Source organism: Zeus faber (assembly GCF_960531495.2).
Source record: "Zeus faber genome assembly, chromosome: 17".
In the NCBI taxonomy this organism is placed as follows: Eukaryota; Metazoa; Chordata; class Actinopteri; order Zeiformes; family Zeidae; genus Zeus; species Zeus faber.
In genome coordinates, this window is record NC_137204.1 from 10,074,872 (window position 1) to 10,089,365 (window position 14,494).

General features: G+C 48.2%; 1 protein-coding gene across 1 annotated transcript in view; it reads left to right on the forward strand.

Annotated features, from left to right (window-relative positions):
- The window catches only part of pitpnm2 (phosphatidylinositol transfer protein, membrane-associated 2), a gene marked incomplete at both ends in the record, with an annotated part of 31,538 nt that extends 17,542 nt beyond the window's left edge, over window positions 1–13,996 (forward strand). Inside the window, 19 exons of the mRNA XM_080018258.1 lie at window positions 62–166; window positions 1,910–1,974; window positions 2,601–2,691; window positions 2,871–3,024; window positions 3,208–3,397; window positions 4,480–4,599; window positions 4,718–4,929; window positions 5,020–5,195; window positions 5,458–5,628; window positions 6,195–6,338; window positions 7,094–7,261; window positions 8,208–8,356; window positions 8,436–8,552; window positions 9,733–9,849; window positions 9,982–10,130; window positions 10,245–10,394; window positions 10,503–10,686; window positions 10,765–10,893; window positions 13,631–13,996. Coding sequence (XP_079874384.1) covers window positions 62–166; window positions 1,910–1,974; window positions 2,601–2,691; window positions 2,871–3,024; window positions 3,208–3,397; window positions 4,480–4,599; window positions 4,718–4,929; window positions 5,020–5,195; window positions 5,458–5,628; window positions 6,195–6,338; window positions 7,094–7,261; window positions 8,208–8,356; window positions 8,436–8,552; window positions 9,733–9,849; window positions 9,982–10,130; window positions 10,245–10,394; window positions 10,503–10,686; window positions 10,765–10,893; window positions 13,631–13,996 — 2,957 coding nt within the window. The remainder of the gene's footprint in view (window positions 1–61; window positions 167–1,909; window positions 1,975–2,600; window positions 2,692–2,870; window positions 3,025–3,207; window positions 3,398–4,479; window positions 4,600–4,717; window positions 4,930–5,019; window positions 5,196–5,457; window positions 5,629–6,194; window positions 6,339–7,093; window positions 7,262–8,207; window positions 8,357–8,435; window positions 8,553–9,732; window positions 9,850–9,981; window positions 10,131–10,244; window positions 10,395–10,502; window positions 10,687–10,764; window positions 10,894–13,630) is intronic.
- Between the last annotated feature and the right edge of the window lie 498 nt (window positions 13,997–14,494).

The window sequence follows — 14,494 nt, forward strand, 5'->3', positions numbered from 1 at the left end:
TTTAACAAGCAGACTGCGGCACTGACATTCACTCAGGGTAAATCTTGTCCGTGCTCTGCAGAGGACTTCTCCGATAATGAGGAGATGTTTGCCAAAGAGATCAGCAAGTGGAATTCCAATGACCTGATGGACAAGATAGAGACGATAGAAGTAGACGAAGCACAGGGTGGGTTTGCCGCACGCGCTTTCTGACTGCATGATAAATAAACAAAACAATTCTCCAAGGAAACCACTGCTTCAGGCTGGTGACGCAAGACTCGCAAACGATTTGTTTGTAGCAAACTTTTTTTAATGACTCAGGAGTCGGGATTCACTGTGCCTAAAGAGCGAACAGTGAACGTTTGTTAAATCAAAGTCCGCGGCCAAAAAGGTTGAGTCATTCGGCGTAACTCTTACGGAGTGTGACGGATTTGCACTTCGCATTCCATCCCTCCATCCATCCATCCATTTTCCTCTGCTTATCCGGGGCCGGGTCGCGGTGGCAGCAGGCTGAGCAAGGAGCTCCAGGCCCCCTTCTGCCCGGCAACGTTTTCCAATTCCTCCTGGGGGAGAGCTCTGCTCCTCCCTTCAGCCGAGTGTCCAAGACATACGGCCCCAGATCTGATGACAAGACCACAAAGTCGATCATCGATCTTTGACCTAAGGTGGTCTGGTACCACGTACACTTATGAGCCAATCTATGCTCGAACATGGTGTTCATTATGGCTAATCCATGACTAGCACAGAAGTCCAATAACAAAGCACCACTCGAATTCAGATCAGGCAGGCCGTTCCTCCCAATCACCCCCTTCCAGGTTTCTCCATCGTTGCCCACGTGAGCGGGCACTGGGAACTATCTCCCAGTAGAACTATAGAGTCCCTAGACGGAGCCCCTTCCAGGACGCCACCCAGAGACTCCAAGAAGGCCGAATACTCTGAACTGCTGTTCGGTGCATAAGCACACACAACAGACAGAGCTTTCCCCTCAGCAACTTGTAGTCGCATAGAGGCGACCATCTCGTTCACTGGGGAGAACTCCAACACAGCCGCACTCAGCCGGGGGCTCGTGAGTATCCCCACACCCGCCCGGCGCCTCTCACCCTGGGCAACTCCGGAAAAGGAGGTAGTCCAGCCCCTCTCCAGGAGTTTGGTTCCAGAGCTAGTGCTGTGAGTAGAGGTGAGCCCAACTATATCTAGTTGGTACTGCTTCACCTTCCACACCAGCTCTGGCTCCTTCCCCGCCAGAGAGGTGACATTCCACGTCCCTAGAGCAAGTCTGCGATGCCGAGGATCAGCAGGCCCAGGCCCCCGCCTTTGCCTGCCGCCTGGCTGACATTGCATCCGACCCCAACGCCTATCCCTGCAGGTGGTGGGCCCACATTCCTCCAAAATAAATAATTGTGACGGAAAGAAATGCTTCCCTGCGAGAATTGCATTCACGACTCAGTGCCGAAGCCCTCTCTCCTGACTCCCATTGATCGTTCCGTGGAAGTCCTCCCTCGCTCACCGCGCGTTTACACCGACTGAATCAAACCAGCGGGGTGAGGGGGAAAAAACGGACGACTCCTTTTTACCGAATGACTCGTCAGGAACAGAATCTGAAAAAAAGAGTCGAACCTTTCATCGCGACTTCAGGCTAGGATAGTCAGATTTCGATTTGAATTTACGGCCGTCTTATACTTGTATACATGTATACAAGTATAAGACTGTTAAGTAATTGAACAGTTGATGATATTGGTCTTATCGGTCTTATTTATTGGTGCCTCCATTCCAATCCTCAATAATGGACATAAGGCGCTGAAATAATTACCTTTTATGTGATTATGTTTGCATCTCTGCCTATGTAAGTTGTTATCTAGCTATTTGATGTTTGTCATTCTTATCTGATGAACTCATGGTGAACTGTGTTGTTGTCACGCCTCTTTTACAGAAACCTTGTATCAGGAGTCAGGCGGGGAGTACGCGGTCATGAGTAGTGAGGACACACAAATGGAGGTAAGACGTCTTCCAAAAGTAGAAATTTGTCAGAATACCGTAGCCCTGAAGAAGGGCTCCTCTTAGATTTGCAAGTTAACGTATCAAACCGGCAGAAGAGAGCTCTCCCTGGGTAAATACCAGTGTTGCTGTGTATCCCTGTTCCCTGCACCCAGAGGTTTGCCCCCAAGACACGGCGGCATCGCTCCGTCAAATTTGCCAGACAGCCCGCTGTAAGTCTCACACTGTGTGCAAATAGTGCAAATGGGGTAGAGGTGGTGGAATATTTAGAGAAGATAGAAATAGGAAATAGAACACCCGGGTGTAGATGGATAGAAGTCAGGGCCCCCTCCGACGCCAGGTAAGAGAGAGAGAGAGAGAGAGAGACATCAGGAAGTGTAATATCAATCTAGTAACCATTCGATTTATATGAGTTGTAGTTAGATTGCTGTTGTGACTGGTGCTCCGCTGTATTCCTCCCCTCCTTCTCTTTTTGTTTCTGCCACCGCTTTGTTGCAGTATGGATACTCCTCTCCTAACCCTGGTCCCTTTTCTCTCTAACTGTCCCCTCCGTACCTGTCTTGCAACCTGTGTGTGTGTGTGTGTGTGTGTGTGTGTGTGTGTACGTGTCGTCCTTTCCACCGCAGGACGGTTCCTCCCGGCAGTTTCTTCAGTCCTCCAAGATTCATGTTCTTGTTCTGGTGCTGCACGGAGGCAACATTTTGGATACTGGCTCCGGTAAATTTTTTAAAATAATATAACGATAACAATGACGTTAACCAAAATAACACCAGATGCTGTTGTGGTCTTGAAGTGGTAACATATGACGGTCCTACGGTATAGAAAATCTCACTGTGACACTTTAATCGAGGAGCCGAGCACCCTGAACACCCTGCTGATGTCGTTGTGTTGTGTAGGTGAGCAGAGCAGCAAGCAGGGAGATGTGAACACTTTGAGTGGAGCTTTTGAGACAGTGATGAGGGTCCACTACCCCGCAGCGTTAGGCCGCATTGCCATCCGCCTGGTGCCCTGTCCGGCTGTGTGCGCGGAGGCATTCTCACTCGTCTCCAAGTGAGAAATACTCCATATGATTTAAACCCCATCTCAACTGAAACCTTAGACACATTGACAGCACTCAAGACCCTCATTTACAAGGTGCAAGATGCTGCCTTCACACAAAATGCACACACACTCACACACACACGCGACTTACTAATGTGTCCACCGTCCCATCCCGCCCCATCCCCTGTCCAGTCTGAGCCCCTACAGCTATGACGAAGGCTGCCTGTCCAACAGCCAGGACCACATCCCGCTGGCCGCCCTCCCGCTGTTGGCCACGTCGGCGCCGCAGTACCAAGACGCCGTGGCCGCCGTCATCCTGAGAGCCAATCAGGTGTACGGAGATTTCATCAGGTCGCCGGAGGGTGCTTCCTTCTCTGGCCAGGTCAGTGGAGAATCCTCAGGACGTCAGGGCTTTTTTTGAAGGGCAGCTGGGGTTGGTGGGGGGGTCTTCCACTGGACCTGGCCCTGCATCCCATCTTCTCGGTTCTTTCGTGCCAGGGAATGGTATAAATGCAAAATTTACATTTTGATTGGACCGACTGTTGCTCGAGCTGCCATACTTGGGGAGGGATCACAGAGATAGATAGATAGATAGATAGATAGATAGATAGATAGATAGATTATTTATCCCTGGAGGGAAATTGCAGTGTCACAGCAGCTCACATAAAAATAGCTAATAATGATGAATTAATAAGAGCAAATAAATAAAATGAAATGACACAAAAGAGAAAATGTCAAAATGCAATAAACCCCAAATATTGCTGAAAAATTGGCAGTATGCAATAAACATAAAAATGAACCATGAACGATAAAACAATATACTAATAATAGCCTAATAAGCATTAAACAATAAAATAATTGTATATTTTATTTATATATATATATATATATATATATATATATATATAATTATTATTATTATTATTTTTTTAATGTATAATAATTTATATAAACAAGAACCAAGAACATAAATAAGCAATATATAATATACATATACATGTATGAAATTATATATTCTAGTAAATATTGTGGTCTGTTGTATATTGGCGCATATATATATATATATATATATATATATACACAATTAATAATGAACAATAAAAAATAAACTTAATAATAAACTAAACAAAAAAAAAACAAAACCAATAAATATGAATAAAGAAAAAGGGGAAATATTCACTAAACCTTACCTAAACCATATATACGGTATCTATATACATATATATATATATATATATATGTATATATATAAACCTTAACAAGAACAGGAAGCATATCTCAGCATATGAGTTGTCTCACAGAGCAGGCAACTCCCCTGATGTGTAAAATGTTGGAACGGAAGCGTCGCCACACTGCCCCCAGTGGCCATCAGGTCACATGACCCTGATTTTACGGTGTCTATTTTTCTTTTGTTTTTATTTATTTTTTTAACTGCAAGCCTTGACACTGCGTTGCCTCCTTCAGGTGTGCGTTATCGGGGACTGTGTGGGAGGGATCCTGGGCTTCGACGCCCTATGCAGCAGCTCAGTGACGGCGTCAGAGAGCCAGAACAGCAGTCGAAGGGGCAGCACCATCAGTGTGCAGGTAGCTCATCTAACTCAACACGTGATATACATCCATCCATCAGTCAGCACTATCTTTCTCTTGGAAAGCTTTATGTTATCTCTCTTTCTATTTCCATCCCTCTCCCTCCATCTCTCAGGACACGGACCTTCTGTCCCCGGGCATCGTGATCAACAGCGTCACCGCCTCGTCTCCGTCGCTGGAAGGGAGCCGCCATCTGAGCCGCAGCAACATCGACATTCCTCGCAGTTCGGGGCCGGACGACCCCAAGAAGCCGCTCCCCCGGAAACGCAGCGACTCCTCCACGTACGAGCTGGACACCATAAAACAGCACCAGGCCTTCCTCTCCAGGTGAGACGCCAGAGAAATGCACGGGGGAAAGAAGCACGCGTCTGACCTCTGTGTCCCGTTAACGTGGGGGAATATTGTCTTTGGGCCCAGTCTCCACGCCAGCGTCCTGCATGGCGAGACCGGCTCCCGGCGCTCCAGCAACAGCACCATGCTGGAAGGGGGCTCCATGGGGAGGTTCGACTTCGAGGTCACAGACTTCTTCCTTTTCGGCTCGCCTCTGGGGCTGGTTCTCGCGCTCAGAAAAACCGTCATGCCCTCTCTAGACGGTGAGGAAAAAAAACAACGTTCTGAGCTTTGACGTCCGAAATTCACCATCTGGGTGATTTTTTGCTACCGATGGGATTCGCTGAGCGACAGATCTATTTTCTTTGGGAACTGTGTGTAACTGAACTGCAAAATGTCATTTTTGACTTTTGAGAGTATCCCTCTCAATCCCTCTCAATCGCTCCTGGACTGCATATCGCCTTTATCCACCCCGTTTTTGGTCTTATCTCGCTCTCATTCTCCCTCTCTCCGTCTGCCCCACAGTGTCTGCCCTGCATCCCGCCTGCCAGCAGGTTTACAACCTGTTCCATCCGGCCGACCCCTCAGCCTCCCGCCTGGAGCCGCTTCTGGAGAAGAGGTTCCACATGCTGCCTCCCCTCTCCGTCCCCCGCTACCAACGCTTCCCCCTGGGAGACGGACACTCGGCTCTGCTGGGTGAGAGAGCTGAGAGCTAGGGTTGGATAGATGGATTAATGGACAGATAGATGGATGGAAGGATGGATGGATGGATGGACGGACGGACAGACAGACAGACAGACGGACGGATAGACAGACAGAGAGATGGATAGATGGATAGATGGATACTTGGATAGATAGATAGATAGACAGATAGATACATGGATAGATAGACAGACTGACGGACAGATACTAGATAGATAGATAGACACACAGATAGATAGATAGATAGATAGATACATAGATACATAGATAGATACATAGATACATAGATAGATACATAGATAGAGAGGCAACACAGTAAACTGGAAAAATAAACAACGAATAATACAAATTTGGCAAATATACAATGAACCTTATGATAACCAATAAATATAAACTTAAAATTAACAAAAAAACAATTACATGAACCCCGAAAAAAATAAACAATAACAAATTGTCAATCTACTTTAACATCAAAAGAAATGTTGTTAGCGAGTCCATGTTCATGTCCAGTCCTTTTATTACTGTTTTTATTTCTAACCGCCTCATCCACCCTCCTGTAGTTGAGACCATGCAGAGTAACCCCCACCTCCTGATGTCCGAGTCTGGGGCAGCGGCCTCGGTCCGCTGCCTGGAGGGCACCGTCAGCGAGACCTCCATCCCTGTGCCCGTGCTCAACTGGCAGGCTCTGCAGCCCGCGACAGACAGTGCGTGCTCGTACTCCTTGGCTTTCCACAGCAATAAGACATTTTATATCAGGCATCTTTTTTACTTCTGCGTAAGCGACGGCGGTGTTTTTCAACGTGAGAGCCGTGAAAATGCATCAAATTCCCCTTCATGAATAATTTAAACTCGCTCTTGTGTTGCAACATCGAAATTGCAAGGCTGCGCTAATTCAGCAGTTCCAGCCAGAATAGCAGCTCTGTGCTCATCCGAAACAAGTTTCACAAAGAAAGGGAAAGACAAAGAACTATTAGTTGGGATGAATGGTTTGACTCTTTTTTTGAGAGTCTGTCATTGACGAGTCACTCAGTCACCATTCAAGAGTCGTTCAATTTTCTCGTCATTCATTAGATTCAGACTGTGTGACGCACGGTGAGCGAGGGAGGACTTCCCGGAACAATGAGCCAGAGGCTTCGAGCTGTAAACGGAATACTCATGAGGAATAATTTCATTCCGTCAAAATTATTTATTTTGGGTGGAATGCAAAGTGCAAATCCATTTTTCACGTTCCGTGTGAATTACGCCAAATGCCAAAAGATTTGTTTGCTGCGAACGAAAAGTTTTTGCATCATTCAATATAAATAGGCCACAATAATAGGCGCGGTTCCACGCATTTGTGATGTTTTCAAGTAGTTAACAGGGCGGTGGTGTAGTCAGGGCGGTGGTGTCTTTCTTTCGAGGTTCTCTTTCAGTGAAGTGAAGCAGCTCCCTCTCTCTCCCTGCCGTTTTGTCTCCGTAGCGGACATCCTCCACTCTCACTGCGGTGTTTTTGTGGACGGTCAGTACCCCACGTCCCCCCTGCCGGGCGTCCCTCTCCTCCGCGGCCACCGCAGGGCCAGCGAGGCCAGCATCGCCAGCCAGGTTTCGGGCATGGCCGACTCCTACACCGCCTCCAACATAGCCACCAGTAAGTCTCACCTTCTCGACGAAAAAATACGCTAAACCACCGATCAAAGCTTTGGGCGATTGTGATATAGATATTTTATTCCACCGCTTTTTTTATTTTTTATTTTTTATTAAACAAAAATAACCCCCTCCCCCGTCAGCACACACGTGTGGAGACAGCCCCTCAAAGAGGCCCAGCCTGCTGTCTCACCTGGGGCTTCCCTACAACAAACTGGCCGCGTGGAGCCCGTCGCCTCGCTCGCGCAAGAAAATCCTCCCCGAGTTCCCCCGACCCGACGAGTCCGACCTCGGCGCCGACGGGACCTCTGACCTCGCCGACGGCGCCTCCGACATCACGGACGCCAACTCTTGTCCCCCGTCCCCCGGGACGGTGAAGAGCATAGAGCGAGGTACCCCGGGCGTGACGCCTGGTGACGAGGAACACGATGGGAGGACGAGCCCTAACGTTCCCCGTATATATCTCCCTCCTCTCCTTCCGCCCGTCTCTCCTCCTCCTCTGCGTCTTTCGGCGCCGGCGGCGGACGTCTCAGCCCCGCCCGCCCCTCTAGTGTTAGCCTCCTCCAGCTGTGGTTCCTCACAACCGGCCTCTGTTTGACGAAACCTCTCACTTTCAACCGTTCCGTCCCTGTGTGGGGAAGCTCTTGTTTTTTTTGTTCATCTGACATCTCTCGTAAAAACCCGTGGGAACCCTCAACCTCCACGACTTTGGATCCTCAGAGCATCCATCTGTCAGAGTGTGTGAGCGGAGCGTTTCCAAAGTCATTTCAAACTCGGATTAGCTATGAAATCAGAATATAGTACATATACTGTATCTAGCGATTTTGGAGCAATCTTTCCTCACATGCTCTGATATGCCATGTTTTTTTGTTTTTGTTTTTTTTTTGGCTCCCATTCTCAGATAAAGAGCTCGACGGCTGATCTAATGTTTCCAAATTCCACCCCTGCAGTCGCCTCTCGCTGGTGGGGCAGTAAGAGGATGGACTTCGCCCTCTACTGCCCCGACGCCCTCACCGCCTTTCCAACCGTGGCGCTGCCTCATCTGTTCCACGCTTCCTACTGGGAATCCACCGACGTCGTCTCCTTCTTGCTCAGACAGGTACTTCTCGACCCGCATGTGAGGACTGCGTTCGACAGCCGTGCGGTTCCCAATAAGTGAACTCTGCTTTTCCTTCCAGGTGATGAGACATGAGAACTCCAGTATTTTGGAGCTGGACGGTAAAGAGGTGTCTGAATTCACCCCTTCCAAGCCACGGGAGAAGTGGCTGCGGAAGAGGACTCACGTCAAGATCAGGGTGAGGCCTCACTTCCTCCCCCACCAGTTATTTCCCATCGTCCTAGAAACAGCATCGGTCTGTGAGAGACATAAACTCATCATTTGAATTGAAATATTTCCAGATAAGCATTTTTCAACCACTCTGTCGCGGCCAACTCTGTGGTTTGCCGTGATTTTTTTCATGAAATTCGAATGAAAATAAACAACTAATGGAAATGATCTCTTGTGTTGAAAGATCAGAATTGCAAGGCAGTGCTAATTCATCAAATTCATCAGTTCCAGTCAGAAAAAGCCGCTCTGTGTTCATCAGACCAAGCTCGAGTTTCACACTGGAGGGGAGAACTATACGTACTGTAGTGATGAAAGTTTAGTTTTTTTTTTGAGATGCGGTTCATGACGGAAACTCGGAAAAACGAGTCGTTCAATTTTTCCGACTCTTGGTTCGTTTGATTCAGTTGGTGTGATGCAAGGCGAGCGAGTGTCAGAAGAGCCGTTTGTGCTCTGAGATGGGACCGGAATTCTCGTCGTCATTCAATTTTTATTTTGGTGGAATGCAAAGAGTAAATCAGTCACATTCAAAATCAGTTACGTCAAATGCCAAGACCTTTTTAGCCTTTGACTTTAATTGAGTCGTTCTGTAATTATTTTCAGTTTGTGAGTTGAAGATGAACTCCCTTGCCCGACTCTTTTGCCGTAGTCTTAAAAGATTTGTTTGAGACGAACGAACTGTTTGCAAGTCTTGCATCATCAAACTATTAGTAGGACGTAATAATAAGCACAATTATACATGTTTGAGACATCAGAGGGACAGCTCAGGTTGGACAGTTTGGTGGAAAAGTGAGAGAGGTGAGATTGAGATGGTTTGGACACGTGTGTAGAAGGGATGAGAGTTACATTGGGAGCAGGACGCTGAGGATGGAGCTGCCAGGCAAGAGGGAAAGAGGAAGGTCAAAGAGAAGGTTTATGGATGTGGTGAAGGAGGACACACAGGTGGTTGGTGTAAGGGAGGAAGATGCGCAGAACAGAAGGTATTGGAGGCAGATGATCCGCTGTGGCGACCCCTAACGGGAGCAGACCAGAGAGGAAGACACATGTTTGGGACGTTTTTAGCGGTTGACAGGATACTGGGTTTATGTCAATATAAAAAGAATGTCGAGGTAGAAGATAGTTTGGCTGATGAACCTTCTTGTTTGTTCCAGAATGTGACGGCTAACCACCGTGTAAATGACGCCGTGTTCACTGAGGATGGCAACCAGCTGGTGACCGGACGCTTCATGTACGGCCCTCTGGACATGGTCACCCTTACCGGGGAGAAGGTGCTGATGAGTCCATAAGTCAAATGATTTGTGTCTAAGTTCCTCTTTAATATATCTGATAAGTGTCTCACTGATGCATTTAAAAAAAAAAAAAGATATATATATATATATATGTTTGTTTCTGCCTTCCAGATCGATATCCACATCATGACGCAACCCCCGTCTGGAGAGTGGGTCTACTTCCACACCGAGCTCACCAACAGCAGTGGCCGCATCGCCTACGCCATCCCCGAAAGCAAAAGGCTCAGCGTGGGGGTCTATCCCGTCAAAATGGTGGTCAGGTAGGATATATTGGTAATTTATTCACAATGAAAAATGCTTGGTGGAACTGCTTCTAACGTATACATTTCCTCCCTTTCTTTCCCCGCCTTCCGATCATACTCGTCTTGCGCCAGGGGCGACCACACGTCCGCCGACAGCTATCTCACGGTTTTGCCGCGGGGGACGGAGTTTGTGGTCTTCAGTATCGACGGTTCATTTGCCGCCAGCGTGTCCATAATGGGAAGTGATCCCAAAGTTCGAGCCGGGGCCGTGGACGTGGTTCGGTAAGAAACCTGCTGAGTACTAAATTGAATAGTTCGTCCGAACAGATGTTATAAATGCCATTGTGGGAGTCTTATCTCAATTAAAGCTCATTTCTTCTACCTTGGCAGGCACTGGCAGGACCTGGGCTACCTGATTGTTTACGTGACGGGCCGACCGGACATGCAGAAACAGCGGGTGGTCGCCTGGCTGTCGCAGCACAACTTCCCCCACGGCATCGTCTCCTTCTGCGACGGCCTGGTCCACGACCCGCTGAGACACAAGGCCAACTTCCTGAAAGCACTCATCTGCGAGGTACAGTGTAATGCGGGGGCTGGGGAAACAAAAACGTACGGAGAAGGTGGCATTATAGTCTATGCTCTTGTTGCTTAGGCCCATATGAAGATCTTTGCCGCCTACGGTTCCACGAAGGACATCTCTGTGTACTCTTCGATCGGCCTTCCCCCCTCGCACATCTACATAGTGGGAAGACCCACGAAAAAGATGCTGAACCAGTGTCAGGTATGAAATGCTGCAAGGAGATCAGACAGACAGACAGTCAGACGGACGGAGAGAAGGACAGACAGATAGATAGATAGATAGATAGATAGATAGATAGATAGATAGATAGGCTTCAGGAATAACGGTTTTTCACTAACTCCTCCTACGGATATATTGTGATGCGGATCAAACTTGGAACACAACATGTGTGGACAACTCCGAATACAAATATCATACATTGGTGTCTGTGGGTTCGATAGTATCTGAGCGCCAGACATTAACACATTACAGTGACATGTGATAACGTCCAAAAACCATAGGGTTCCAGCCGTGCAGGCTTGACCCCTAAAAATTGCACTATACAACGAACCTCAGAATGACCTGAAAAATTGGCAACATACAACAAATATAAACATTTATGATAGAAATTGGAGATAGAAAAGTGTGAAATTATACTATACTAATAACAATCAATAAAAAAGAAATCTACAACAATAAACCAGAAAATGAACCTATTGGTAAAACAATGAACCATTAAAATGTGGCAATATGAAATAAACCTAATGATAGACAACAAATATGAACCAACATTGTTTTGCAGTTTTCTTGCTGTGCTTTATCTAAAATTACCTATAAATAACAAAAATCCCTAAAAATTTTGAATGAGCAATGAAAATAATGCCAACAATAAAAAAGATAATTATAATAATAAACATGAAAATAAATCTGCAAAATACAATACACCTAAAAATGTGCAATATAAAATAATCCTAACAATAAACAATAATCATTCAAATAAACCTAAAAAATGATCAATAAACAAGAAAGAATTGGCAATCAACCCCAAAAAAATCTGAAAGAAAGAGAAATCATTACTCAAGTGTAACTATAAATAACTCATAATTAACCATAAAAGTGATTCATTTTGCAGACGCTTTTGTCCAAAGCGACTTACATCAGAGGCCGGAAACAATCAAAGCAGACGTGAACCATTGGAGCAACATCAAATGTAGGCGCCTGAGCACCTGTTTCTAAATTCAACCAGATACAAGTGCAAGATGGTGAATCAAGATAAAAGTTATTTATTTTTCCCCGTTGTGTTAGCGCAATATGATAAGTACTCATATGTTGTGAGTGCATTATGTCAATACAACAACTTAGTCATAGCTAAAGGAAGAAGGACGCAGGTGTTCCTGAAAGAGCAGAGCCTTCAGGTGTTTCTTGAAGGTTGTGAGTGTGGCGAGCTGGGTAGCTCTTCCCACCATCGGGGCACCACCAGTGAAGGAGAGTCTGGATTGAAAACTCATTCCACGCAGGGGAGGCGACACCAGCCGCCGCTCATTTGCAGACCTATGGCGTGGTGCGTGATGCGACGTGCGCGGGTGCGGAGATGAAGAGAGGCGTGACGTGCGCACGCTTTGGCCGGTTGAAAAACCCAGGCGCGCTGCTGCGTTCTGAATTCATCTGCAGAGGTTTAACAGTCCGCGCTGGTAGAGCGGCCGGGAGAGCGTTGCAGCGCCCGGGGACGGGGAGCTGTGCCGAGTGCTCCGACAGGTACCGTCTGATCTTCATCATGTTGTACGGAGTGAATCTGCAGGATCGGGAGACAGAGGACATTTGATCAGAAAAAGGTTGGCTGATCCTCAATCACTACACCATGGTTTCTAGCAGACTTATTAATGAGGGTATTAATGATGACGAGCCGAGCTGAACATTTATGTGGTGTTGAATGGTTGGACTTAGCGGGACAGTGGTATGGCCCCTGGAGGAAACGTGAGGTAGAGCTGGGTGTCATTGCCGTAGCAGTGGTTGGAGAAACCGTGCGCCTGGATGGATGACCCACCCCAGTCAGGAGGTTTTAGGGGGGGACGAGAAGACGGCCAAGCTCGGCGGGACGCCTGTCCTTACCTGGCGTGACAGTAGACACATCTCCCTACTACGATACGGTGTAAGGACCTACCCGAGAGGTGAGACTCAAACCATCTCTGCACGGTCCCGGCGATACCCAGTTCAGAAATGAGCGCACAGGAGGAGACGATGGGCAACACTGTCAGAGGCTGCGGACGAAGCAAAATCAACGGATGAGAACTCCTGAAGCCGGACCGCTTGGGATCCAGCTGGGCTTATTCTGTGCGAGGTAAAGACGAGTTTGTTCAAACACGGCACGTTGAAGTGGTTTGGGTCAAGATGGCAGAAGAGAGACAGGTCTGTGATTCTCTACTTGTGACGGGTTGTGTGATCGTTTCTTGAGCGGTGGAGTTACTCCAGCCTGCTTACATGTGTCGGGGAATGTGCCTGCCCTCAGTGATGACGTGTGGGAGTGGGAGAGGTGCCCTGCAGAACAGGAGAGGGGGTTGGGGTGGAGGGGACAGGTAGCGGGCCGGCTGGAGAGGTGGAGATTAGCTACGTCAGCGTAGGATCGGGGAGAGAAATTGCTGGGAGAGTGTGTGTGCCGGGTGCCGGAGGGGTAGGTGCGCGGGGGGGAGGGTGAGAGAACTGGCTGTTGATAGCCGCCACCCTCTCTTCGAAGAAGGTGGCAAAGTCTTCAGCAGTCAGGGTGGCGGGTTGAGGAGAATTTATGAATGTGGAGAACGGTTGGCGTGAGTCTGTAATGTTCTATGTGTTCATTTTGTCCAGAGAGTAGGTGGCTGAGAAGAGATTAAAAAGGAGGATAAAGATTGATGACTCAGGTCATTGCCGTCTCGACTTGCGCCTGTAATTTATATAAGTTGCTCTGCGTGTCTCCCCCTCTCCCCAGTTCATCCCGGACGGCTATGCCTCCCACCTCTCCCAGCTGGAGTACCACCAGCGCTCCCGCCCGGCCAAGTCGGCCAGCACCAGGATGGTCCTACGCAAGGGGAGCTTCGGGCTGGGGGCCGCAGGCGGGGACTTCCTCCGCAAGCGCAACCACATCTTCCGCAGCGGCAGCGGGCCCGGCTCCCCCGGCGGAGCGGGCGGCCGGACGGAGCGCACGCTGAGCCAGTGCGACGCCACGGAGCGGGGGGCGGGATCGGCCGCCGGGTCGGCGGCGAGTGCCCAGAGGAGCATGAGCATCGCCGCCGGCTGCTGGGGCCGCAGCGGGAGCACCAGGGAGGGTAGCGGTGGGCTGCTCAGCCCCAAGTGAGGCTTGGGTGGGATGAGGTGGCGGCGAGGGCGGCCTGAGCGGCCTGGAAAGAGGAACAGAACACCACGTAGGAGTAAGATATTTAAATGTAGCGCGGGATGCACAGGAAAACCATGTGCGGGATTAGGAAAAACGACAACAACGCAAACAAAAGACATTTACTCTGTAGCATGACGTCCATACAGTAATACCTTTATTCTAATAACTCACCGATCACCTAAGAAGGACGAGGGGAGATTTGAAAAGTTTACGCCTTAAACAAATCTGAAATTACAGGACCCCCCAAGAATACACATATACACACCACTCTCTTTCTCTCTCGCTCTCTCTCTCTCTCCCACCAGACACACACACACACACACACACACACACACACACACACACACACACACACACACACATACACATAAGCTCAGGTCAAGCTATAGAGCTCAAGACTCAAATGTTCAATACCTACACGTCGCGGAAGTTAGTCGTGGCCAATGATTTTTATTATTA